The sequence below is a fragment of the Vidua macroura genome, chromosome 20 (genome assembly GCF_024509145.1).
Source record: "Vidua macroura isolate BioBank_ID:100142 chromosome 20, ASM2450914v1, whole genome shotgun sequence".
Classification (NCBI taxonomy): domain Eukaryota; kingdom Metazoa; phylum Chordata; class Aves; order Passeriformes; family Viduidae; genus Vidua; species Vidua macroura.
Genome location: NC_071590.1, coordinates 8,599,774 through 8,627,371, shown reverse-complemented (window position 1 = coordinate 8,627,371; position 27,598 = coordinate 8,599,774). Strand labels below are relative to the sequence as shown.

At 44.6% G+C, this 27,598-nt stretch overlaps 2 protein-coding genes across 5 annotated transcripts in view; both read right to left on the bottom strand.

The window, feature by feature from the left end:
- Nucleotides 1-3,022, bottom strand: part of PPM1E (protein phosphatase, Mg2+/Mn2+ dependent 1E) — a 61,238-nt gene extending 58,216 nt beyond the window's left edge. For all 3 annotated transcript variants that reach the window (XR_008440173.1, XR_008440172.1, XM_053995819.1), the window contains exon 1: nucleotides 2,556-3,022. Coding sequence is in view for 1 of the 3 variants with exons in the window: in XM_053995819.1 (XP_053851794.1) it covers nucleotides 2,556-2,971 (416 nt within the window). In the remaining 2 variants the exon portion in view is untranslated. The remainder of the gene's footprint in view (nucleotides 1-2,555) is intronic.
- Nucleotides 3,023-10,938: 7,916 nt separating this feature from the next.
- On the bottom strand, nucleotides 10,939-27,437 carry RAD51C (RAD51 paralog C). 2 transcript variants are annotated; one of them, XM_053995537.1, is made up of 9 exons: nucleotides 27,161-27,432; nucleotides 26,217-26,475; nucleotides 25,822-25,988; nucleotides 24,692-24,825; nucleotides 22,169-22,300; nucleotides 19,976-20,042; nucleotides 17,271-17,331; nucleotides 14,725-14,785; nucleotides 10,939-11,262 (listed from the first exon to the last, which is right to left on the bottom strand). In XM_053995537.1, the coding sequence occupies exons 1-9, from the start codon at nucleotides 27,276-27,278 to the stop codon at nucleotides 11,155-11,157; spliced, it is 1,107 nt and encodes a 368-aa protein (XP_053851512.1). In that variant the 5' UTR covers nucleotides 27,279-27,432; the 3' UTR covers nucleotides 10,939-11,154. The 2 variants fall into 2 exon arrangements, with proteins under 2 accessions (XP_053851512.1, XP_053851513.1); XM_053995538.1 differs by lacking the exon at nucleotides 17,271-17,331 and having other exon boundaries at nucleotides 11,173-11,262; nucleotides 27,161-27,437.
- Nucleotides 27,438-27,598: the final 161 nt, after the last annotated feature.

Below are 27,598 nucleotides of genomic sequence, written 5' to 3'. Positions count from 1 at the left end.
AAAAAAACCCAAACAGGAACAGGAAACCTCAAAGGGGAATATGAGTCCTTTGGAAAATAGCAGGAAAATCTCATAAATAAGAACTCTTTGATACTGATCTACACAGTGGCAGAAAAACATTATATTTTGTCATGATTAGCAATATGTTCTCATTTCTGAAATGGTCTTACTTTCCTCAAAAAGATCTAAAGCTCTGTGCTTAAAATAGCTGAAAAACAGCTGTTGGATTTTTCACAGCAATGGGTTTTATCTTCATGCTACATAGAATGCAAACCAGTCATTTGACTAATATATAGTTGCAGAAAACATGCCTTCAGAATAGAGTCTCTCCTGCTAATGACAAACCAAGGGAATATTCCCTTTTACATGAGTTTTCATGTGCTTTTTTATTTAGTTTTTTTTTTTTTTTTTTGAACACTCCCATAACTGTTGGCACAAGAGCAGCTTTACTCATATACATCAAGTTTCCCACCTCTGGAACCATCTGACCAGTTGAGCCCTTGGCTGTAAAGGGTGAAAACGTTCTGCTTTTGCCTGTTTTATAGTCTTGTCACATTTTAAGCTTTTCTGATGACTACAGAGTGAATTAAAAATACAGTACCTTACCTGAAGAATACTTTTGCATATTTGCACTTACCTCAGTTTCCACCATCACTCAAGAAAATGCTATTTCAGTTTAGCTCTGTCTTAGGAGTTGTTAGATTTGGCTTATAATATTTTAAAATGTTTCATTTAAACCTTTAGGAAACTATTTTCTCACAGCATAATCCCCTGCTCCCTTGATTTTGGGGTGGACCTTGGTTTTTGCCTAGAGGAGGAAGCCTGCATTGATTTCACCACAAACAAAGCCAGGGGATGCTTCATTCAGTGGCCATCCAAAGATCTGTACTGAAGGCTGAAAAAACCAAAGAGCCACAACCTGGCAAGAGCTGCCTCTATAAAAAGATTCCTCTCAAAAGGTGTTGTTTTTTTTTTTTTTTCTTATTAATTTTAGCCATGAACATGAGCTTCAGAAACTGGGGAATCTGGGGTATGGGGACAGTCAGAGAGAGAAGAGGTTGGGGAGGAATTCCAGTTCAAAATAATTTCATAGCTACACTTCAAATAATACTTTCAAATAATCTGCTCCACGTCTAAAACTTTATTCCCACTGTCACGACTTTGGATTTCACAAGCCTGTTTAAAAATAACCCAACAAAACACGTCCTAAATAGGTAGAAGGGACTTGCCTGTCTGCTCTCTACCACATCCTATGAATGTGCTGCTGTATTCCAGAGACTTTCCAAAGGTGGCAGGGCGAGCATGTGTGAATAGGAGAGCTTTGTCCTCTGCAGCTATCATTGTGTTGTCCCTATCGTCCACAAACGCAGAGGGCAGATGAGAACTGGATAGAAACAGACCATGCAGTTGTAAAACCCGGTTCTTTTCTCTCTTTATTTATTTATTTCTGCGACTGAGTAACACCTCTCATTACAATTACCGGCTCAATGGCAGAAAATCTCCCCGGTGTGCTGTGCAGATTTTCACAGCTTCATTTGTCTCCTCCTGTGGCATCAGTTTAAAAGGGTTCCTAAAGAATTGCCACTAACAACCGTTTCTATTTCGAGCCTTCAAAGCCGGAGCTGAGCACAATACAAGGCACTGGTAACTGATCTTTAGGTTTCAGTCCACAGACTTTCCACACTGGGAATAGATCCCATCTGTTTCCTCTTTATGCACCAGCCTTTGGAAAGCACAGATCTGGAAACTGCCTCCGTACAGAACCGAGTATAGCCGGCTTTCCCCAGCTGACGGCAGAAAAATCCCCATGATTATGGATAGCTTTCTCCCAAGGTTTTCTACTCCTCTTTTCTCCCCGGTCTGTGAATACATGGTGTGGTTTTCTCCATGTGCGGTGGTTTTTTGGAAGGGTGAAGGGGCTGGACCACCTCTCTTTCCTTGCCCCTTCTTCTTTCCCCTTCTTGGCAGAGGTTTCCCCATTTACCAACCCTCACAGGGGAACATTTCAATTTCAAGCCCCAGCACAATCAACCACAGGCAAACCCCCCCTCCTTGCTTTGGCACCAGAGCGTGAGACATTTCCCCCACCGCTCTCCCTCCCCAGCAAGCTGCTCTCCAGATGGATGCTCGTGGCTCTCCCTTGTCTCTTCCCTTCGCCTGTCCCGGCCAGAGGCAAGCACAGGGCACAGAGCAGAGGATTCCTTGGGGCAGGGGCAGCCGCTGTGACCCCGGGATGCTCAGCACCACCGAGGTCCTGAACTCTTTTGCCTCGGGGATCCCCCCCTGTCCTCGCTTCCCTCCCTCAGACCCACACTGGGGGTCCCCTCAACGCCACACTGGGGAGTCCCTCGGCCCCACATCGGAGGGTCCCTTCAGCCCCACATTGAGGAGTCCCTCAGTTCCACACCGGGGAGTCCCTCAGCCCCACACTGGGGAGTCCCTCAGCCCCACACCGGGGAGTCCCTCAGCCTCAGGCAGGAGGGTCCCCTCAGCCCCACACGCGGGGGTCCCCTCAGCCCCGCGCCCTGCCCCGTTCCCCTCAGCCCGGCACTCACTACTTGTAGAGCTGTTGTAGGCAGAGGTCCAGGCACTCGCCCTCCACCTCCTCCTCCGTGATGTACTCCGAGAGCGGCCGGGGCAGCGAGGGCAGCGGCGGGGGCGGCGGCGGCGGGGCGGGCGGCTGAGGGTCGCCGGCATCGCCCTCGCCGCCTTCTCCCTCCTCCGCCTCGGCGGCCGCTCCCGCTTCTCCCTCAGCCCCGGGCTCCTCGTCAGCGTCGCCCGCAGCTTCGGCAGCAGGAGGGGGGGCCGCCGGATCCGGCTCGGGCTCCGGCTCCGGCTCGGGCTCCGGCTCGGGCTCCGGCTCTGCCCCGAAGGGCCCGCGGAACTCGCCCAGGAACAGCTCGAGGAAGCGGCGGTAGGTCTTCTCCTCCGCGCTGCCGCCGCCGCCGCTGCCCGCGCCGCCCGCGGCCATCGCTTCGCATTCCCGGCCGCCCGCCGGCGGATCAGCACTGCGCCCGCAGAGAGCTCCCTGCCCGCCGCCGCCTCCTCCTCCTCCTCCTCCTCCCTCCCGCCCGCCGCCTGCGCGCGCGCTCCCGAGCCGGGCCCGCGGGGCCGCGCACGCCGCGGGGGGTGAGGGGAGGGGGCGCGCCTGGGCGTCGGGAGCGCGCGCGGCGCTGAGGGGCGCCCGGCGGGGTCCGGCGGCCGCCCGAGGGGGCGGCTCGGGCCGCGGCGCTGGAGGGGGAGCGGCAGCGGCGGCAGCCGCGCCGCTGTGATGAGTCATGCGAAGGCAGCCAGACGCGTAGGTTCCTCACAGGAACCCGGAGGAAACCTGAGCGCACATCGCTTGTTACCTAATCCCTGCCTCCTTCGGGGCTTCCCTGGTGCTTCCGCCGCCGCCGCCGGCGCCTCCGCGGCTGCCGGAGGGTGCGCGGGGCCGGGGCGGCAGCGGGGGGCAGCCCGGGCTCGCCCCGCCGTGAGGGGACGCCGCTGTCCCGCCGAGCCGCGGCCCCGGCCGGGGCCAGGAGCAGCCTCGGAGAGAGGGTTTGACATCGGAGAGTGTTTGCGTGAGGGGAACTGGCCATGAAAAAGGAAGAGGGTAGGTTTAGTTCAGGTGTTCGGGAGGAATTCTTCGCTGTGAGGGTGGTGAGGCCCCGGCAGAGGTTGCCTGGAGAAGCTGTGGGTGCCCCATCCCTGGAAGTGTCCAAGGCCAGACTGGATGGTGCTCTGAACATTCAGGTTCAGTGGAAAGTGTCCCTGCCCATGACAGGGGTTGGAATAGATGACCTTTAAGCTCCCTTCCAACCCAAACCATTCCATGATCCTGTGATAAATTACATATTACACAATATCTACTCATTCCATGTTCTGGCAAAGGAGAATTTGCGAGAAGCTGAAGATGCTTCACCAACTAAAACTTAAACAATAACCTCTCAGTGGGAGACAAACTGTAGTGAATATTCTCTTGCTGTCTAATAAATGTCTTTCATTTGTGAAAAGCATTTTGGCTTGTTTTATTCATTGCTGCTGGAAAGCTATTTTCAGAGCTATCAGGTCCATAAATACAATTAATGAACAGGTATAATTGCCACACATTTAAAATATCTTGTACACATGGGAGGGAACAATATCCTTAATGTGAGATATACCTTGAAAAACGGCCAAATCATGAGCCTCATATGCAAAAAGATCCTCAAATTTTTATGTATTGTAACAAGGACAGTATCTTGCTGAAACCTGTTGTTCTCTGCATTGTAGCAATTACCTCTGCGTGTCAGGGTGCTCCTGTAAATCTGTCTTCTGTTTGGTGGATTATTTCAGAGCCAAACTAATTTTAGGATATTTCCGGCAACTGCATTGACTGATCATATTGTGATCTTGTGAATATGTAAAAGCCCTGAGAGTTAAAAATGTGATTGTCACAGTTAGCCTTAGTCTTTCACAGCTGACAGTGACAGAAAATCACACCACTTGTCCTGGAGGGTTATGTCTAAGCAATGTTTTTCTTTATGCCATTTCTTGCTTTTCAATGTAACGCTCGTTTATTTAGCGAATGCCAGGTGGGTTTGCAGGGTAAGAAACATTGAAGGGTAAGAAACACTGCAGTTCTTTTTGAGCAAAGAGCTCCCAGTTGCAGCTGGTGATGTCATTGCTGGATTTTGTTTTTTATTTTTTATATGTTTGTGTGTTCTGCATCATCAGTGAGTCACAAGCCCCGGGAGGATGTATGTCAATGCAAGTATCACAAAGCAGTTTTAACTTCATGATCAGTTGTTTTTCACTCAGAATCCAGAGGCAGCTGGAGTTTCTAAAAAACTATCATGCAGATAATCTTAAGGTAATATGATCTGAATTATAAAAATTCCTATTATTACAATGTCTTAGGGAAGTCACAGCTAATTCAACAAGATGCAAGATCAGCTTCATGTTTTATGAAAAACAGCAATTAAAACTATCTAAGAAGAGATTCAAAAGCATTTAGGCAACCTTTTCCTGTAATTTTTTTTATATATATATATTTTTTTTTAGTTGTTTTAAGCAGCACAGAAGAGTATCTGGGAGTAATACCTAGTCTGTTTCATGTTGAAATGTTAAAGTTACCAGATGTCCTTGATTCATCTTGGCAGTCCCCATGTGCTTTTCATCATTTGTCTCGTGGCAGAAGACACTAATTAAAATGAAATAGAGTAGAACTCCACACTCAGGACACTTTGTCAACTTTTGGCACTACGGTCAGGCCAGGATTGTTTTGCTCTGATATTAAATAGAGAGCTGATGGCTCCAAGCCATGCTGGCATTTGTTTGTGAGAGGGAAAGGTGGAAAACCATTCCCATTAAGCTGCAACACGGAGCATACGGTGGCAGTGGGTGGTGTGGCTGAGCCAGGCGGGAGGCTCTGCTGGCCCTGCTCTCTGTGGGGCCACTGGGGTGGCCAGCTCCCCCAGAAGGAGCCACCCTGCCCAGAAAAGGAAGCTCTGAGCACCCACTGATCCCTCAGAGCGTGTGCTCGGTGCCGTTACGAAATGTTTGGCGTGCTCAGGAACTCTGGGAGCTAAATTTAGAGTGCCTGGCTGCGCTCTGGATACCACTGGGTGGATGGTTCCTATGGGATGAGGGGAGGTGGATGGAATAAACTCACAATTCCCAACATTCTGAGTCTGAGACCATCGGGAATCACATGGAGAATAAGGCTTGCACTTGATGTGAGAAGGAAACGCAGGTCTTTGTATCATTTTCAGCTTAATCGTGTTGCTTTTTGTTTTAAAAAACAACATTTTGCAGTATTGTTTTGGAAGAAATCTGCTTCATTTTAGCCTTAAATGATGCCTTCCTCTTTCTCATTTGCTGTTGAGTAATAAGCAGGGTTTGAACAGGCCTCGGGGAAGTGACCTGAATTGTATGGAGGGCAAAAAGAAGTGCTTTTTAATTCTTTGTAACCTTTGGAAGTGACTCCTGTGGGCTGACAAACAGAAGACGAGTACAGTCATGAAGAATGCTTTGGCAATACTTAACATACCTGTGATACATTATCTGATACCATACAAATGAGTTTAATGACAAAAATCCAATGGTAAATGGATTTTTAGCCAGGCTCCCTCTTCAAAGTAGGGCTTCTTTCTTTAAAAAGCAGAGCTTTTGCTGTAAGCCTGAAATATTCAGTTTTAATAATTCCAGTTGCTTAAGAATAAAGACAGTGGGAATTTGTAAGGAATAGAGCAAGAGGACTCTTGCTGACAGAGTCAGCATCCATCAAACTGCAGTTCAGTCTGGTCAACTGCAGCTTTGAAAAGCTAAATAACTTCTGTCACCACAGTTTTACTGGTTCCTTGACCATAATGAGGATTTTTTAGGGTGTTTCTAAACACCAAAGTAATTCTCTCTTTTTCTTTCTCTTATTTTTTTTTTTTAAGTTTTTGAGGTCAAGTCAGCTTTTCCAGATTAATAGTCAAAGATTATTTTGAAATATCCCCATCCATTGCAAAACATGGGATTTCGGGCCTGAATCCCACTTCCAGCTGTCATGGAAATTTCCAGTCCCATCCCAAAGGAAAATTCCATTTTCAGCCTTCCATTCAGACCCCTGTTTAGGAAAGGGTGTGCTTTGAATTAGTGTCTCAAATCCCATTGATGCAGCTCATTCTAACGTCTTTCAACAGCCTCAAACCCTATGATTTACCCACAGATACTTGTGTTCATTTCACAAATTAATGAATGAATGGCTTTTAAAGAGCTAGATTTATGTGATGCAGCACATTTACTATCAAAATTGTAGTAAGGAGTAAGTTTATCTGATAAAAAAAAAAAAGTGTTACAATCTCTTATTGACACGCTGCACTTTATAGACATTATTTTCTTGCGAAGGAGACAACTTGTTCTTTAGCCCAAAACATTTTCATTTAGTAACATATATGATACAAAAAGAATTACTAAGTGAGTGTGGTTGTAACTGTGTTGCTAAAATTGCAGCAGTTCACACTAAATAAATTAAGAGTATTAGAGGGATGTGTGTCAGAAATTTAAACCTCCAAAATAATGGAGCCTGAGCAAGAATCCAAACAGCATATTCGTGGCCTTTGAGAAAAACATCCAGACCCAATTAAAACCATTTGTTAAGGTCTGTAGAGTTTCTTTTTTACTTTACTATATATGTTATGAAATATTTTAAACATTCCCCCTTCTCATTGTTTGAAACTGAAATGTGTTTGTTTTTTTTTTATATCCCAATGTGTCTTTGGCTCCATTTAAATCAATGGCAAGTAATTCTTGTAAAAATGAGCAGATTAGCTATAATTCTTGAAGTCTGACTTAGTAAAATACAGACTTTTCAATGCATTATTTTGGCACATAATCTAACATTTTTACTGCTTGTGTGATGGTGGAACTATTGGTTTTAATGCCATTTATTATTTCAATAGATAGAGTTCAAACTGTGTAGAGCTCAGGCTCTCTAATAGATAGAAAGTGAATATTGTAGGAATATTTTTTGCTTGTGGGAAGCAAGACAGGAGCTGACAGTTTAACAGTGGGTGCATTTGTGGGTGAAATTCAGTACTGGGAAAGGGGCCAGTTCCCGGTGATTTCATTCTTCAGGAGAGAACATTAATGCAGGCATCTTGCTGCAGCCAAGGGAAGCCAGCTCCCCTGACCCTAATCATCCCAAATGAGTGCATGGCCAGCAGCCACGAGACACCGAGTGCCCAGCCCGGGGAGCAGCAGAGGGAAGCCCGGAGCAGGGAGCAGCTGGCACCGGTTCCTGGAGCCGAGGGGCTGCGGAGGAGGAGGGCTGGCCAGGCTGCTCCCGGCCACTGCCAGCGCCACATTCCCCTGCAGCCAGGCTCCCTGCGGAGCTCTTAGCACGGCCCTGCTGCTTTGGGAACACAGGCTGACCCCCTGCTTCTCATCCTTTTAAAAAACTGTTATTTCCCTTCTGTAATAGTTGTGTTACTGCCATGTCAGCGCTCTGTTTATTCCATTCTCTCAAGGATAAGAAAGCATCAAACCATACTTCTAAACTTATCACATTTATTTCATGTAGAATTATCATGTGTTAAAACAGTACAACACATCTTAATGTGCCTTTCTAAAGAATTACTATCCTGAGCATGGTAAAGACAGTCTCTTTGGAGAAGCTGGAGCACAATGACTTGCCCTTCCAACTTCTCTATCTCCTTTTGTTCAGGACAAGGGTGGAGTTCAAAAAGCAGGCAGTAAGGATTTCACCTTTGTTGTTAATCCATTAAATACCTGAGAATAAATATGATCCTAAATTTAGTCCCCCTGTAAAATAACTAAAGGAACAGTAACTGAAATTGAACAGGAAAATGGTTGTTATAATTTAAACATACTTTTCTCAGCTCTGTATTCCGCTCAGGTTAGTGGCCAAATCTCCTTTCCACATGAGTCACTTTGTGACTGACTTGAAGAGGAGACTGATTTCCTACCTTGAACCTTGGCTACACCTTTGTACCTCCAGTTAAGCTATTTCTTCTCCATGTTTTCTTCAATTTACTCTACTTAGAGGCTTGCTGGTTCCTCAGTATTTCATAATGGAAAAGGTGCAGAACACATCAAAACAGGAACAAATAAATTGTTATTTTCCCTGTACAAACTAAAGAGTTTCAAAGCAGGACTCAGGGCTTGAGAATTCGCCTGTGACCGCAGTGTTTGCCTGTTGCCAAGGCCCGTGGTAGGATCTGGATTCTTGTTGTGGTGACAAAATAAGTTCCTCCACCACAAGTAAATGTCGTCCCCACAAAATGGAATAATTTCAAACTCAGCATGACAGCATGAAAGCCCTTGGCTTTCAGCAAACTGGGACTTAAGCAGCAAATCAAACAACCCATTTTCTTTTTGATGCAGTGCCATGAGGTTGGCTACTTAGAATCTCACTTTTTGTGCAGTAATAAAATTCTCTTCTGCCCCTCGCTGTTGGGCACTGATGCTGTGACATGCATGAGAATTCCAGGCACAGATGGGAAAAAATCAACTTGCCATGGAAGATTTACTGGTGAGGCAACGGTCAAATTTTTTCATTCTCTGCAATTCTGAGCCTGGAACAGCTTCCTTGTCTCCAGCAGATGAGAACGAAATCTGGCTCATTTAATCTAATTTTGTCTCCGCCAACAGATCCTTCTCTCAGTTCTGGTCTGCAGAGCTGATTTTTATAATAGCTTCAATAGGAAAAAAAGAGTGAAAAATTAAAAAATCTCAGCATAGAGAGCCTCCAATGTTTCCTCTGGACATTTTGTAACTCCCACTGTTAACCAGTAACTGTGCATCTTTTTTATTTGAATAATGATGCCCATAACACTGGAAGCTCTAACATTTACTCGGCCAAGACCATTTATCTTGTTATAACAGGATCAGCATCTCAGCTGGGGCTTCTGGATGTTACTCTACTACAAACAAAATTAAAACCACCAGTCAGCTGAAATTAATAGTATATGGGAGCCACACTGTTACTCTGCTCACACACGGAAGGACGTGTGGAGGGTGTTAAATCCCAACACAATGCACTGAGAGAAATGGATTTTTCCATAATTACCAAAGCCCTTAGATAGCAGCTATCACCAGGAACCAGGAGAGCTCCTGAAAATATTGCTCCAACATTCCTAATGGATGGTTTTCCTCGTGCCTACGTAGGCAAGAGCCCCGGTGCCAGCTCCCCCCTCCTCCTGCACTGCAATACGTAGGAAGGCTTTATTCCCAAACGGGAGCGTTTGCTTGCTGACATCACATGCGCAAGGATCCCTTTGTTTGCCTGTGTCTCCTGCATTGAAATGTTTGTCTGAGTCACAGATCCCGCTGCCTCCCTTCCCCTATGTCATGCTGCTTGCTTCAGAGCTTCTCCCTGACTCACAGTTTTTAAATTTTGACACAGCCCAGTTTGCTGCATGGCAACTCAATACTTTTCCCTTTAATATTTTATTATGTAATTTTTATCTAAACCCTATAATGATGCAAAAACCACTGCCTTTTTTTTTTTTTCAGCCTTTTTTGAATAGGGAGATTTTATGACTCAGATTCAGCACTGAATTTCATTTCAAGGGAAAGTCAGTTTAGTGTATACTAAATAAAAAATTTAAGATAGTGACTCCCACAACTTGAATTCTCCATTTAGCTGCTGGCTGAGTTTCCTCAGCTCTAACGTTACCGAGTGCTCTGCCAAAAGGGGTCATCTCTGTGCATGTGTACAAACACTTCTCATAATTGAAGTAATTACTATTTTGCAGTGTAGCACCTTTCTTCTCCTCTAATAATCTCCTTGATTTGTTTTCTCTTAATAAAAAAGAGGACAAAAAGCTGCTGTGCTTTCAGTATTTCAGTATATATTCATTCTCTGGGTTTAGACTCTGGAGCTGCTGATATTGCTGGTGCCTAAGTCTGGGTTTCCCCTTTATTACAGCCATGAACAAAAGAGATCCTGATTACAGCAAGAAATGAATTGAAGAACGTGGAAGTCATGGCTGTGCAGCAGTTTGGTTCAAGCCTGAGCCACGGTAAAATATTCCTACTTACTGAGACAGGAACATAAAATTATTGTGCTGGATTAAATCCTTTGTCCTTCAGATCCAGCCTTTCATCTCTGTTGTTGCCACTACAGGATACAGGAAAAGTTCAAAGCAGAGCTTTGATTGTCCTTGACCAAGGACTTTGCGGCAGGTGAGGGCTAAAGCCCCACTCTGGTGTAGCACTGAAAGCTGCATTTCACTGCCTGTGTCCTGCTCTGAGCCTGTGGTGAGCACAGTGCTGCATCCAACCTCCTTAAAATTCAGGTACACACAAAGCCACATGACTGATGCACATGCCTGTCATTAGATGTGCTGTGCTAGAGGCTCTCATTTCATTGTCTTTTTACCCAGTGTGAAAAGATGGCGTTGTAGCCCCATATCCACCCCCCCCCAAAAAAAACCCCAAACAAAAAAGCCCCAAACCCAAAGCTGAAGCTGCTTCTTATAGAAAACATAGATTTTTATTATAAAAGTACAATTATGCCGTATACAAATGATTTTTACGCCACAGAAATTTGCACGTTGCAGTCTTAATGTTAAAATAAAATCCAGAGCAAGAACTGAAGTTGAGTCTCTCAGGCTGCCTTTGGCTGCACGTTCACTCTGCCACTGCTCTCCTGCAGGTTTTTAACATCCCACTTTGGAATCACTGTTGCTTCTCCTCCTCTGTCCGTGGCCGTTTCCGAGGGTTCAGCTCAGTCCTTTCTGTGCTGGGAGTGACAGCTGGAGGCTGCACATCTCGGAAGCCATGGGACTGGAAGATGAAAGGAAAATCATGTGCTAAGGCTTGTAGGGATAGAAAGCATGAGTAACCAGTTCCCAGAAGATCAGCATGAAGGATCATGCTGCCATTTATTTGGGATGAGCAGCCACAGAATGTTTATAGACCAGGTTAAGCTCAGCACTGCAAACTTTACAACACATGTGCCAACTCATGTCTGCTCATTTTGCTTTTTAAAGATATTTTATTTTCACCAACCAGGCTATCACTTTCATTTTACTGTTTATCACCCCTATGGCTATGAAAAACTGCTTCTCTATAAATTAACTTATGTTGCCTATTTAAATAAATCAAAAGACAAATCCATCAGCTCCCACAGAAGCAAGGAGATGACTGGATTAATTGCCTCAGTCATTTTCAGAAACAAAACTGTGAATTTCTACAACCTAGGATATTTTTGTTCCATGTACCTACTTAATGAACTGAAAACATCAATGAGACACTGTAAGAGAACAGCAGAGCTGAATCTGTCTCTAGACTGCAAAGACTGTTCCAGCATAGTAATTTATGGGACACAAAGGGATGAAAACCTTTGACTGCCAAAAACTAAATGTAGAAGTGAAAACTACATGCTGCTACTCAGGAGAGTGCTTGAAGTGATCTATCTGGCCTAGTACCACTCATATCTTCTGTTACTGTAGCTCACAATTTAATTTTTAACCATTTTAAAATATGAAATATCTTGAAGTCAGTTAGTTAAACATGTTATGGATGCAGATGGAGATGATGAGATGTTGTGTGAAGCCTGCAACTCTCCATCTCCAGACAAATGCTGTGCAGGCAGCACTGCTGACAGCTCAGTGAAGACTTTCAGTGCAGACTTAGCAAGGAAAAGGCATTAATCAGAACACAAAATTGCTCTGCTGATCCAAAATGCTCAGGGAGAGACAATGTGGGGACGAGAGCATTTCAGGAACGCTGACATTTTGGGTTGGTGCAGTGTGAGGAAAGCAGGCAGAATTACCATCAGAGGTGACTCTTCCCAAATGCCAGCGTGTCCCACACCAAGATCAATCTCAAATCCCAGCAAAATGTCTTGTTTAAGTCTCCCATCCCTGTATTTCTATTTCTGACTGCCTCACCTCACCCAACCTGGTTTTTAAAGGAACAAACAGCAAGAGCTGCTACAAGGGCAGGATCTGTGCAGCCCCTCTGCTATTTATAAGCAACTCAAGTGTTATTCTAAAGAGCATAATGGGGAATCTTCAAGTTTAATGTTTCACTACATCTAATCTCTGCCATTTCCCTGAGGCACAAAGGTGGATCTGTAGCCAAGTATCCACTTAATTCAGAATGCTGACTCCCAGTGAAAGCATTCCAAGGGTTAGAAGGGCCAGAACATAAAGCAGGCTGCCCAGGATGGATGTTTTGCACTTGGCTACAGGCAGGCACCTTGAAAATACAAGAATTTTGTGTATATTTGTGAGGTTTGGTAGTGGCTTTCACATGGTGAGGATGTGGCTGCTGGAACCAAGGACAAAGCTCAGTCTTTCATTTTGATTTGTTCCTTAATGTCCTCTGGATTTACACCCTCTGCAGCAAGACTGGCAAGGGTAGATGTGTTTATTACCTGAGCAGTGCTCCCACTGTTGGCCTGGCAGACCCTCCACAGATCAGGGAAACACAATTCCTACCCGGAATTTAGATCCTGGGTCTCTGTCTTTCACTATGAAATAATCAGGTCACATTCCTAGGAAATTCAGGTGAATCAGCCGAGCTACTTATTCCCTTGTGCATAAATCAATTGCCATTTCTATACTCTGCATTTAAGAATGAATCCTTATCAGCCTGTGGAAGAAAGGATTTCATGGGAGAGGAGTTCCACAGCCCCCTCAGAGTGGTGACAGAGTGCTGGAAAGGACAGGGATAAAAAAAATAACAGAGCTCACTCATGAATTTACACATTTCATCAGCTCTCAGTACTGAGCAGCCACTTTGCCAGTGGTACCAATGTACCTCATTTGCACATTGCTGAGTCCTAAGGAATTAGTATTTTTTTAATATCTTTTTTTTTTTTGGTTGTTATTTGCTGGTTATACACAAATCTGACTTGGAAACACTGGACACGTATTGACATCTTTCAGTTTAACTATGGAATGAGAAATGGTAACAACAGATTGTTATCAGACCTGAATTTCATGAAAGAAATGGAGATAATACAATTTTTTACTAAAAGAAATCATCTGCTGAAGCAATTCATCAGGATTAAGGGAACAAAAACCACAGGGATAATCTTAAATTTTAACTAATCTTTGATTAGGATTCACTCTCAACTCTATTTCAAGATAGTGTACATTCACACAGGAGAGAGCATAGCTGTTTTATGATGCTCATAAAACTGAAAGAAAAAGGCAATTAAACTGCCTGAGATAAAATCCATCTGTTTGTCAGATGGAGAAAAAAGGACTCACATTACATGATCCCAACAACCTCGGGATGTAGTCCCACTTCCCCTTCCAGTCTTTATAAAAGTATATATTTGCAGTATTTCTTCTGTCCAGGTGAATACATTCAGGAGGAGAGGGGGGGGGAAACCTGATTTGTTTGAAAGTTTGAGAATCTCATTTGATGGCAGCATTAAAACCTGCAGAAAATGCTATGGCAACGTGTTTCCATGAGGACACGGAGCAAATAGTTATGGAATTGTACCTATGGATGTGACATTTGAGGATGTAAGAATTGAGTGGTGCTGTCTTTTTAAACCTAAATACAGCTTAGACAGCATCTCTTCTCATTAATATGTATCTAAGCACTCCACAATAGGAAATAATCACAGGATTTAACTAGGGATGAATAAGGACTCCAGCCATAAGCTGGAAGCTCCTTCTATGATAGGGACAGAAGAGAAAAATCTGTGTATATTGGCTGGGTGTAGGGTCAGTGTAGGATAAACACAGCCTGGGTTATACCACACATAAAGCAGAGATGGGAAAATACCTATGGAACAAAGCGCTGGAATATCAGGCTTAATTCTGGCCATCCTCATCCTAAAAAGATGAACTTGGCTGGAACAGATGCAAAAAGCCACCTGAGAAACCACACCCTACCTGACAAGGGAGATAATGGTTCAGGTCTCCCAAAATGAAGCTCAGATTGTTCTTGGTTACTGCACTTAGGGCAAAAGTTAACTTCAGGGGCAGATAAAATAAGCAGCACCAGCAGCAGAACAGATGGGGACAGGCTGCCTGAAAGTTTGATCTGGAAATCAAAAGTATTTTAACTTTGAGTAGACAAAATGCTGGGTCACTTTTCTAAAGAGAAAAAGAACAAATTACCCCTAAATCTGGAGCTATCCCAATATTACTGCTTCCCCTCAGAAGGCAGCTGAAAAGCAACACTAAGAAAGCAAAGACCATTCTGAGATTTGTCTGAAATTCCTTTCCAGCTGTCAGTGTGCTCCCAGCTGGGAACGTCCATCCCCACAGGAACACTCACTGTGATGTGATAGGCTATGGTGGACTCCTTCTGACTCGGTGATTTGTACAACGTGGCCAACCTGGTAAAACAAACCCCAGGGAATTATGATGAATTAATACAGCAATAAAAATTCCAAATAGCCCAGTGACCAGAACCAAGTTTTCCTACAGTACCAGTGGAATTCTTAGGGATGTATTTTCATATAGGTCATTCAAACTGTGGATTCCCATCCTTACATGACCTGTCAGCTCAAACACAATCTAGACCTACTAAAAAGAGTGAATGATTAATTAGCCTTGTTTCATCACAGTATTTGATGACATTTTTGGAACAATATTCATCATGAATTAATTCCAAATGTCACTTTCTTAAAATGCAAACAAAAAAGGTTTTGAGCACACCTCTTCCCTACTCCATTAATCACTTGTTCTTTGACCTCTCAAGGATGTGAGAGACCTTCAAGAATTCCAGGACTTCTAGGGAGGCTTTTTCCAGAGATTTCCCAAGCCTGTCAATATAACCCAGAGGCTGGAGATGTTCTATTTCTAAGCCTGCCCTTGCCACTGACACACAGCACAACCTTGAGAAAATAGTTTCCCTTTTATTTCTCCTCTGACACTTCCCTGATTTGCTGCATTTAGACTCTAAGCAATACACCTTGATTTGTGTTCTACAGTAAATGCTTGCATAATATAGAGAGAAAATTGCACAGCAGCTCAAAAGGAAAGGGGTTTTCAACCCTTGTCAGGGCTGCACCATGCCCACCTCCCCAAAACTCACACTTACATAAGCCAATCTAGAAAGTGTTCTGCTCTCTGTAGCAGGACACCCTGCCAAAAATCCTGTTAATTATTTTCGGGGGGTTTTTTCCTCCCTGAGGTGCCATTCTATTAGAGAGCACGTAATTACAGCCTGAGGAACGCTGCCACTTCATGTTAGCTACACAGGGAATTCCTCAGAACACTCAAATGCTGGTTTATACTTGACAAAATTGCCCAAATCTGGAGCTGCAGAAGCCAGGCTTTCACAAGAGCTCAGCTGGAGCCTCTGACTCAACAGGATCTTTCCTCCCAGCAAAGAGAACCCTTAGAATTAAGCTCTGACATTTTCAGGAGTAGAAAGAAAGGAGGAGACGGGTATCAGAGTTGGCCAAAGCACATATAAAAAATAATTTTAAAAAGGCAAATGGATCCTCAAATGATCTTTGTGCCTCAATAACCTGATATAAAAACAACACAATCACAATGGATCAGCTGTAGGTAGCCTGTGCAAAAATAAGACAGTACTGAATTATTTCTGCTTTTACAGTTGTATCCAGAATTGCTGTTTCTGCAGGCCCCACTCCATGTTAGCTGCAGATTTACATCAGGAAATAAGCCAGGTTTGTCTCTCCTTGGCTTGTTTTCTGGAACTTCTATCTGCAGCCTTCTTAGCTCTGTTGCAGAAGAAAAAAGTTCTTTTCGTATATAAAATTAACTTTTGTTCACTCTGTAATCATTATGTTGATGCAACTTGTCCTAAAAAGACTGTTAACTAATCAGTGATGTTAATTTAATTCCAAATTAAACAGCCTGCTGTAATCATCCTGCATTGCCTTCAAACTTAGAATTTAAAAACAAAACTCCCCAAGAAAGTGTCACTGCATTTTTCTTTCAAATTCAACAAGCAAAACACTGTACAACAACATTCTAGCACCATTTTTGCTCACTGTTTGCACAAGATTAGGGAATTGCAGCACAGCTCCTTAATCTCAAGCTGCTGCATGCTGATATTACATATAGGACAAATTTAACTGACCAGGAAAGAGAAATGACCTTGCAATATAAAGAGGGGAAAAAAGAACCAGGAAACAGAGGAGGTCTCATTGCAACAAACAGAATTTCACACTGTTTTTTTGGAAGGTTCAACCCCTGAAGCTCAGGGTCAGCAGCCTGTCCTGAGGGTCACAGGCTAGGTGCCTTTAAAGCCTTCTTTGGCATCTCTGGCTTTGGACTGACTGGGGATGAAAACAATAAAGCAAAAAAATTCTTCTCAAAGAAATTATAGTGGCTACAACCAACCGTGGAGAAACGGGAGGTTCTTTATAATGAGACTGTTTCAATTGCACCTCTTCAGAGTGAGGCATAAAAACCACCTTGTAACCCACCAGCTTAATACTTGCACTATGGCAAAAATTCACATTCAAATGAGAAGAGTTTTATTAAAAAAAAAAACCAACAAAACCCAACCCTATCTTGCAAAATGCAGATAGCAAAAGAAATTTTCTACTCAGCCACCAGATCCTAAATCCTTGTGTCTCAACAACTGCCATGAGGATGTTACACTTTTATAAACTGTGGCATCTTGTCAGGAAGAGCCCACCACGGTGGGGAGGAGGAGCCTGACAGTTCAGCCCACACTGTCCCAGCCTGAGCGAGAAAATTCCTGAGCCTTGGGAGCCTGGGATGTGGCACAGCAAGGCCAGGAGCCAAATTCAAACCCCTGCTTGGCCCCCATAGCCTGTTTGAGAGATTCTCCAGTGCCATATTTGTATTTATGTGGATTTTCCTCACATTTTCCCTCACCTCTGACTGTTGTCCCAGTGGAAGATTAAACGGACGGTGGCAGCGTGTCCCCAGCTTTCTCCTGAGGAACACAAAATGACAGATCATTATCCCTTACACTACCACCATCAGCAAGCTGAAATGAAATTAATCTTCAAAAACTCCCCATGATTAAAACAAAATATGCCTTTCTTGCAATGATGCATCATATCTTTTTCATACTTGCAAGGATTTCACAACAAATAGACCTAAAAAAGGAATAACCTCTGTAGTCTGTGTGTTTTACAGAAATCTTGATGCAATAGTTCCATATTTGTAGAAAAATTTCCTGGATGCCTAATAAAGGACAGGTACTAGACAGGTCTTGAAAACAGAGGCAGCTTGAAGAAGAGATTTGTCTAATTACTACTGAAGAAGTCTGGTGAGGAGGTCTAAATCCTACTTCAGAACTGTGATATTCTGTCTCTCAGGCATAATTATGAACAAACATCAGTCCCTTTGGGATGCCAGCTTTGGGAGAAAGTCAACCATTATTAAAGCATTAAGGGCCCCTGAAGCAGTCTTCTGCTTCTGATAGCAAAATGCAAAATAACACAACCAAAAGCAAGGAGCAGGGAGGTGTGGTGGAAAGAAAGAAGGAAGCTTAGATTTTTAACCTGCTCCAGGGGCTCAATCCCAATGTTTCAGCTCACACCTGACCACAAATCAATGTACAGACATCTTTATTGGGTGTTTTTTCCTCTGTTTATCCCTGTCAGCACTCCAAAGATGGATTGCATTTTAAACCAGTCAAGTCTCCCCTGTCCACCTGCTCTTTGCTGTCCACCCCTCCCTGGTCTCCCTCACATCCCCAGACCCTCGTGCCCCCTGTGCTCTGGTATTTATTAGAGCACAGCTAAGGGAAAAAAAAAAAAGATCCCACTGTAATGAAGACCTAGACCCTTTAGGCAATCTTGCCAGACTTTGCTCTACTACATCTGAGTTGAGATTAAAGATTTTGGCTCTCAGAAATGGCTCTGAGGCAGAGATCAAAACACATTTTACAATGGCTACAAATTCCACACCAGCAGATTTCCAACTGCATTGAATATGAGTGAAAAATGCTACTGTAAAATGAGATATTTCTGAGTTGAACTGCCTGTAGATTAATATTTGACCTCCTTTCTAAATATATTTAGTAGAAATGTCTAGGAACACCCAGCTTAGCTATCACTAGTGGGAAAGAAAGCTGTCCCCTTCATAAAGCTCCTGACTTAATACCTTGCAGCATCTGTGCTTTTTTCAATTTTTTTTTTCCTCATAATTAAGATCTTCCCTTCTGCTCAGAAGCTGAATAAGGGTTTAGAGATTAATGCTTTCATGAAAAAGCTGTTTCTCAGGCTTACCAATCAATGGGGAGAAAAACCCAATTTAGTGATTTTACCTGGGGGTTTGCTGCTGACCCTTCCCTCAACAGTTCCTTTGGCTACACCTAACCATGGAGGAGTGGGAGGTTCTTTAGGCTTTATGATGAGACTTTTGAAACACCATCTCTTCAGAGCAGGGCATCAAAACCACTTGGTTAAATATTTTCCCAACTTGTACCAAGTTGCATTTTTGGAAGAGTTCACACTGCTCAGTTTAACAATACTGTGGTCACACATGCTGGGGAGAGTCACAGTCAGCTCCACAGGAGGTCATGTCAAATTAATTGTTTGTGAAAGAAAATATGCACAAGGCAAGGCAGGATATCTGGGAATTATAAACTCCCCTGAATGTCTTCACATTCTTTACTGTCCCCATGACTCAATAAACACAACAGCTCCCAAACAATGCTGGCCAGTGAAAAAAGACAGACTCTATTAGCTTTAATTGAGTTTGTAGCCAGAAAGGCTGCCAAAAATAATCCATCAGAGAGCAAGAGGCAAAACTGACAAAAGGGGTCAGATCCTGGGAGCTGGGTCTGCCTGCACAGCTCCAAATTCCACGTTCTTCACATTCCTGCAGGAGATGGGCTGTGTTTGTTCATTTTACCCTCTATCTCTGCCAAATGGTTTGGTTCTTGTACAGACTCTGGGGAACATCTTTGCCTTTGTGCTGTCCCCTTCTCTCCCCTCTCCAGAGCAAAAGAATCATTACTTAGCTCACAGAAACTGAAGAATTTGTGCCCTTTAAGTGAATCATAAAATAATGCAATGCTATAGCTGGAAATAAGATTTAAATGCTGAACTTTTCCTTAATTTGTAGAAATCTCCACTTCAGAACTGTTTTATTTTCCCCTGTGACTGCAGCAGAAAGGCGTGGATGAGGTATCTGCTCATAATAGGGCAAAATGGAGCAGCCTGAAAAAAAAATCTTTAACCTGGCTCAGGGCAGGCTGTGCCTGAGGATCCCCCACAGAACATCCTTCTACATCATAACTGCAGAGAATTCCAGTGATACAGCAAATATGAAATGCCTTTGCAAATAATTAATGGGACATGTTCAAGGGTAATGGGAAAATAAACAATTTAAACTGTTTGGGAGAGGCAGTGAATGGTTCTCAGGGAATTTAGGAAATTGCAGCTTAGTTTGGGGTATGCAACCATTAATATAGGTTCTTTTTTGAGTGATTTAACCTTCTCCTCACCACATCCCTGCTAGAGGTTTACAGCTCCCAGGTACATTTTTGGATGATTTCTCTTTGTACATAAAGCCAAAGGAAAGGAACTCACATATCCATTTTCAACTCAAAGCTCAACACTTACCTAAAGCAGGTACCAATGTGGACTGGCTTTGTCCAATCCTTGTTGTCATTTGGTTTGTCAGAACTACCTGAAAGAGGAAACAGAAGCAAAAAAATAAGAAAATCTCCTGGAAATCAGCTAAATGGTGGGAGGGAAGAGAGGGAATTTTCAAAAAAGCTTTTACTGATGAAGCAGTTACTCAGGCAAAACTCTTAGCAACTGTAACGAAGAGAAGATTCATTAAGGTAAGGGTGCCTCATCTTTTCAGAACAAATTAAGAGTACCCTGCAAAATGTATTTTTGGTTTGAATGGGAGATTTATTTCATTCAAGACTTTAAAGAAATCTCAGTTTCTCCCTCCCCAAGGGAGACAAGCTCCACACAACTTATTTATCCCACAACATTTGTCCTAAATGTTCTTTGGATCTATGTTTAGCTGCAGCTGACTTGCACTGGCCCTCCATGAGGAGCCAGCTCTCAGTCCCTGAGGTAAATGAACTTGGTGATGCTGCTCACAATGTGCATTAGCCTGGTGATTAACTGAATTTCTGTGCCTTGTAGTCTAAAAATGCACAAGTGGGTACAACACAAAGCAGAATGGAAGTGAACAGACAGAGCGGGGGAGTGTTTTCACAGCCCCAGTCACTTGTGGGAGGCTCACAGACAGTCTAGGTTAGATCCCTGGCAGAAGTGGGGGTGGGTGAGACAGAGAAGAGCCAGGAATATTAATGACAAAGTTCATTAAAAATGAGAAATTGTACCCATCTAAGACCCTGGAGAGTTCCATTGTTTGACATGCTCAGAGGATTCTTGTTGGAGTACTTCAGAAAAGTGTGTGAGCACAAGGAGTTCCACTGAGCACACCCTAAAACATTCACACAGCTGAGAGCCCAGTACAGATATTGCACATTTTAGAGAAGTAACTCATCACAAGTGCATGGTAACAGCCCCAAATAGCCTCCTCATCTCCCTGCTGGAGAAGGGCTGGGCATCCTCACTCTGAGTCCAGCTTTAGGATCTGACTTCCTACCATATTAGAGCATCCAGAGCTGCCTGACAAGCAATCCCTGGCATGCAGGCTGGATTTAGCCTGCTCGCAGCTCATGGAACTAACTCAGACACCACTAACACGAGGGCAAATCCAAGCAAAACCATTCCTGAAGCTCTGACTCCTTTAGCAAGAGTTTATTTAGCAACTTTGTACTAAACTGCTGCCTGGTTCAGAAGAAATGATTTATATATTTTATTCTTGACCAGAGAAAAACATTGTCCAATGACAGCAGCTGCTGTTCAAGGTCACCAGGTACCAAACTGTGGGGGAAAGCACTCAGGAAACCTGAGGCTGTGCAGATCTTGGAACATCACCTCCCCGATGCCCAGAGCAGCAGAAAGGAGCTCCACAGCTCAAGTCAGGACACTTTGGGAATGCTGGACTCTTCCCTTCCCACAGCTCCCAGAGGAAGCACAAGAGGAGTTTTATTTTCAGCACCTCGAAACAAAAGCCAACTGCACCAGAGAGTTGTGGGTGACAAGGTCACAATTTACCTGGACACAATTTACCTGGTCACAATTTACCAGAGACACAAGCACCATTTTGAGGGCTGGGGAAGCTCCAATTCCTGAACAATACTTCTCTGAGCTGTCAGAGACTTCCAAAACAACTTCTGGAACAGCTGCAGCCTCCCAGTGCCATCTGCTGGCTGCGGGTCTGCTGCCTCATTGACATAGAAACAATGCCCAGGAAGAAGGCTCTGGGTTTCCATGGATGCCAGAAGAGAAGGCCAATCCAGTAGATAAAGTGGTTTTCCTCCCTAGGAATGCTAATGTTTATTTTTAAACAGAGAGTGGAAAGTTGTGTTGGAACTGCTGAATGCTCCCAGGTATTTTTGTAGGTAAAATCAGCAGAGGAGCATTCTTTGTCCAACCAAATCATTGGAGATGATGGCAAACAGCATTAGAAATGCCATGCTACCACTTAATCAAGATCCACAGGAGGCTATTGATGCAAATTTTACTTATTTTTGCAAGTCTAGGAATTCCCCACCTTTTAGGTGTTTTGCCTTTGTGATCCCTCTATATTCACCAACTAAACTAGCAAGAGTGAATGCGGAGAGTATTACTGCAGTTTTATTTTGCTATTTAGAGACACATTTCCTTAATTCTTTGTAAAAAAACAGTAGCATCTTTTGGGATTGAAGCCTGCCCTGGACTTACAGCTGATCTGTGGTCGTTGGCTATGATGATGAGCTGCTGTGCCAGCCCGTTCAGCAGCCTCGTGCGCAGGGACAGGTCCTCAAAGTCGTGGCGGAAGGGAAAGGCAATTCCATCAATCACCACCAGCCGGACCTAAAGGCAGGAGAAAAGATAAAAAAACTGCCATTACTATCCTATAAAAAATGACAAAAAGCAGCAAGACCTGTTTTTAAGTGCACTGGAATGTTTTATTTCATCCTTAGGTGAACACGACTGGCAAAGCTGGACTTAAAGCCTTGCAGAGGAGAAGCTGGAGAAAATAATCATTAAACAGCAGAACTGTACTTCAGTCAACTCTCCACAAACAACAATTAATTCACCTTCTCCCTCAGAAATTAAATCCAAATCAGAATCAGAATTCAGGCTCTCTGGAGCCACTGCTGAGATAACTCAGCTGTTATCAGTGATCTGTCTTGGAAACACAGAGTTTAGCAGATGCCTAAAGATATTCCAGGCACACTGCACTGGAGCTGAGGATCTATCTTGCCTCAAGATGTTTGCTTTGCTGAATTATTTCTTTTGTAGCAATCATTAGCTGAAGTCAGAGCACGCTGCAGCTGCTGGCTCATCACCCTCAAGACACTGTATAAACATTAGTCTGGGATTTTGATTTATTCTAACTTCATTTGTTGTGGCTGTTTTGATGACCCAAGTCTGAAATACAGGAGGGAGATGGATGGTCTAACAGTGCCTGCATATTCAGATGCCACTCAAATCCTTGGTGTCTGCAAGTTCCTGCATTACTGCACAAGATAACAAAGTGGAAACAACACAAAAATCCTGATTTTCTGTATTACTGATTTAACTCATTACTGGGAAACCTCTTTATGACTGGAACATACAAGCCTGCACAGACATCACTGTGAGATGGTCCTGGGCCTCCAACTGAAAAAAAAACCCTTTAATTTGCAAAAGAAGATTAAATAGTTGGGATTAAAAGCAGACATTAATCGTATTCTCATTTTCCCCCCTTCCTACCAATTCTTTTCCATGAGTCTGTACATTTTCCTCACGTATCATTTCTTTAAGAACAATGAGTTTAACAGCATAAACATGACTCATGCTAGACAGGAATGTATACATAGTTATATAACTTGGCTATCACAAATATGTCCAGGCAGGATGCAATTTAGTTAAATTTCTCCCAGAGAGCAGACAGGAAAACTTAAAGTATTTAAAGTGTAAAGAGAGCTTGGTAACACCTGCCTTGTCCATGCCAGCTTGGCTCTAGTAGACCTTAAAGGATTAGGTTTTTTACCACAAGACTATTTTCTAACAGTCTTTCTCATGCTATTAATAAGATCTCAAACTAATTCAAATTTCCAAATGGCACATTTGGACCTCTAACTCTACATCTTTCTTATCTCTAAACCTCTACAACTTTTTCTCTCTCCTAAAACCCCTGAAATCTGGAGGCTTCCTGTGGTCCCAGACTGGGCTCCAGAGGGATCAGACTAATTTTAATGAGAGCTGGACCGCAATGGGCAATCTGTCAAGTCACTTCTAGCTTGTCCAAGGAATCAGCAGAAGGTCTTGTGGTTCTCCTGCAACCTTCAGCACTTCAGGCTGCAGGCCAAGCCCAGATAATCAGCACAGATGGTTCCAGGGAGCTGCAGCCCAGTGGAACTGTGTTAATGAAGCCATGTACTTTCCACAAGAGCAAACACAACAGGGCACCATTAGTACCTGGCAGGGAAAGGGAAATACCAGACTACACCAAGCACAAGTGAGGCTCCCATCTGTGTTTTCCAGAACATGACAACTCCCATAAATGAAAAATTTTGGAATATATGCAAAAGACATTCTAATCCAACACTGATTTGTGCTCTGATAGAACAAGGCACAGTCATATTTCCCAGATCCTGACAGGGAGTGATCTGCAGTGCAGAACCCAGAAATCTGGAGGGGAGGTGGTGAAAATCTGCCTTACAATAGCATTTCTCTAAGACATTAGGTACTAAGAAACTTTCTGGCTGCAGTCCACCCAAGAGTCAAGCTGCAGGCTCTGGTTGCTTGTAGCAACAGAAGATGCACTGAAAAGGAGGAGAGTCACTTGGACAGTGCAGGATATTTCTGGTCCTCAGTGCTCTTTTAGGGCAAAAAAAGTGGCACCAAGGCTTTCTGATGGCACCCTCATGGTCACCACACACCCCCCGGCTTTGAGGCTCTTGTGTGGAGCAGTTCTGTGCTGATTCATAGCTCAGTGCTCACAGAAATGGAACATGTGGCAGCACAGACCCAGTGTCCTCAACTCAGAGTGGAAATTCAGGAGGATGGCAAAAGCAAATTACTCTTGAGAGTAACTGGGATGGGAACGAAAAGGCAAACAAGCAGAAGGCTTTACATTTGTACTCTGCCATCAGCCAATGTTTTACTGCCAAGCTGACGAGGTACCAAGGTGTTTACTCCTGTTACTACAGCAGACAAAAACTCTTCAGCGTGAAAATGGGTGACACCTCCTGACAAGCCTGCAACAAGCCTTACCTTGGAATGCTCTGACAGGAATTCTGGCAGGAGGTAGACCTGGGCCAGCAGCTCTGTGTAGTCACGACAACGGAAGTAATAGATGTGAGAGAGGATATTTTCCAGAGAGAAAGTCTCCAAAGCTTTCCGATGATCTGAGAACAAAACAAACAGATGAGTAAATGAGTCAGAAGTCTGTACGAGCATATTGTTACTTTCATCATCCCACCAAACCCTGCCCTCCACACATAGCAACAGCAAAGCCCCCAGAAACGGAACAGGCAAGGTAAGGAGTGTGGAAACATATTTTCCATCTGGCTTGAAAGTCAGGAAGGTGGTGAGCAGATGCTATCCCAGCATTTGCACACAGACACACTGGAGCCTCCAAGGGAGGCCTCCAACAATGAAAAATTTATTTCTGAAGCAAGAACTTCTCCAGTAAATCATTTTCAAGCCAGAACGCCACCAGAGGACATCAGGGACTATTAATCATCCCTTGTTTAATATACAGGCAGTAACTCATTTAATACAGTGTCTTTTTACCTCAGTTCAAACAGAAGTTTTGGTGCATAAATTCTCCATGAGTAACACAAAAGTTGTGTCCTTATCCTCAAGAGACTGATGACTTAGAGAATAAAACTCTTACTAAAAGCAGCCTGGCTATATCGACTTTATGGAGGAGCTGAATTCCAGCTATGGTTTTACTCCATGGGCCTTCAGCAGCAACATTGCCTCATAAAATTCTGCTGTTCCTCTTTTCTTTCCCTACCTGTTCCTGTGTTTTGAAACAAAACACTCAGTTTTGCTCAACAGGTGCAAATATGATCAATAAGGTGCGCAAATATGATCATTAAGGTGCTGAAAAACTGGAAGGAAAAGAGGAAAGGAGGAAGGTCTAACATCAAAACCCCACATGCCACCTAAAACCCCCAAGATCAAAACGTTCACAAAATCGCCATGTAGAAAAATAATTATTTTTGACGTTGCCCAGATCAGTCTGCTGCAGACACAGATGTAGTTCAGGGTTTGATACACAGAGGTGGAAATAAAAAGCTGTCAGCAAACACTCCAAAAGCAACACTGCAGCCTACGAGACACTTGTTTCACTCCATCCTTGCCTCCTCCAGAAAAAAAATGACTTGGCAACGCACCCTCTTCTTGCTGAGCCTCAGCAATAAGGTGGCAGTGCTGCACACAGGCAGCTGCAATGTCCACCACTCTGTCCACCATAAAACTTCCCTCAGTGTCAATGAACACAGCTTCTCCAGCAACGCCCCCGAAGCACTCCGGGATCTGGACATCCACTGCCAGCTGCATGCTGCCATGGGAAACAGAAACAGAGATCAATATTTGCATCCCAGAGCTGTCCCTGCTCACTCCTGGAGTGATTTTCCTGCTGAGGAATACAGGGGACAGGGAGCACTACAACCATTATTATATTTATAATGCCGGAGAAGAATCAGACATTGCAGTCACGACAACAAGAAAAATGGACTCATTTCATAGCTGAGTTAAACAAAAAGTGATTCTTGGGACAATGAAATACCACAGCTGTGTTTTGCCAACACCGGGTGCTCCGCAGATCTCGGTGATTTTTGTCAGCTGCACTCCACCTCCCAGGATGTTGTCCAGTGCTGAACAGAAGGTGATGATGAAGCCCTGGGTTTGCTCTTCTTCCAGAAGCTCCAGGGCTGTGCACTTCCTGGTGGTACCTGATCCCCCAGCCGTCCTTGCTGCGTGCCCGTGACATTCCTGCCTCACCACCTGCAGCGCTTCCAGCGCCTCTTCCCTGGAGATTCCAATTTCTAGAGAAGCCAAAAGCACAAAACACCACCTTTATTTTATAAGCAGTGACTGCTTCTGCAGCATGACATGAAACAATCCATATTCACCCTCTCAGGACAACATGCACACAGACCTGGCACTAACGATGTGACTTTCAAACTGTTATTGTCATAGATAATAAAACTATTGATAATCAAAATCCCAGACTGGTTTGGGTTTGAAAGGGCTGTAAAGACAACCCAGTTCCACCCCTGCCATGGACAGGGGCACATTCCACTAGCCCAGGATGCTCAAAGCTTCATCCAGCCTGGCCTTGGACACTTCCACGGATCCAGGGGCAGCCACAGCTTCTCTGGGCACCCTGTGCCAGGGCCTGCCCATCCTCACAGGAAGGAGTCGCTACACATATTCCTTGAAAAAGGCAATTTCCTAACTTCAAATAGGCTTATTTTGCTCAAATCACCTCGTAAAAAGAAGAGGGAAGCTGGGGAATGAGGAGGGATGAGCCTAACAGAATCCCTTCGTTTTCCTGCATCCCATTTACATCCATCAGTGTCAGCTGATCTTCTACCAGAATCGCCTATTTTTTTTTTTATTATTCACTGTGCCCATTTCCCGGAAGCCTCACTGGGGCGTCCCAGGGGCCGGGACGGGCAAGGGGGAAGGGCCCGTAAGATCCGGGGGGGGGCCGAAAGCCGCCGGTACCTTTGCTCAGGCCGCAGGGCCCGGTGTCCAGCAGCTCCTGCGCCGTCTGGAAGCCGGCGGCGGCGAGGCGTGCGCGCAGGGCGGGGGCCAGCGGCAGCGTGCCCACCTCCCGCTGCATGGAGGCGCGGGCACCGGGCCGCACGGGCACCGGGCCGCGCGGGCACCGGGCGCTCCCCGGCTGGCACCGGGCGCTCCCCGGCTGGCTCCGGGCACTCCCCGGCTGGCACCGGGCTCTCCCCGGCTGGCACCGGGCACGCTCCGGCCGCGTCCACCGAGCGGCGATCGCTGCCGGCCCCGCCCACCGACCCCCGCCCCTCACGGTCTGGCCCCGCCCCCGCCCCACCCTGGCGCGAAGCGAGCGGGCGAGCGGCGCCGCCGCGCATGCGCGCTGCCGTCCCCGCGTGTCGGGGCCGTTCGGGCGGCGGGTGAGCGGATCCG

Bases quoted from the DNA above. Each gene is read 5' to 3' on its own strand.
- RAD51C (XM_053995537.1), bottom strand. From the start codon at position 27,278: ATGCAGCGGGAGGTGGGCACGCTGCCGCTGGCCCCCGCCCTGCGCGCA. The intron at 20,043-22,168 runs GTAAGTCCAGGG...TTCCTCTTTCAG, and splicing joins CCAACGACCACAGATCAGCT to GTAGTTCTGACAAACCAAAT. The intron at 14,786-17,270 runs GTGAGGGAAAAT...TTGTTTTACCAG, and splicing joins CACTGGGACAACAGTCAGAG to GTTGGCCACGTTGTACAAAT.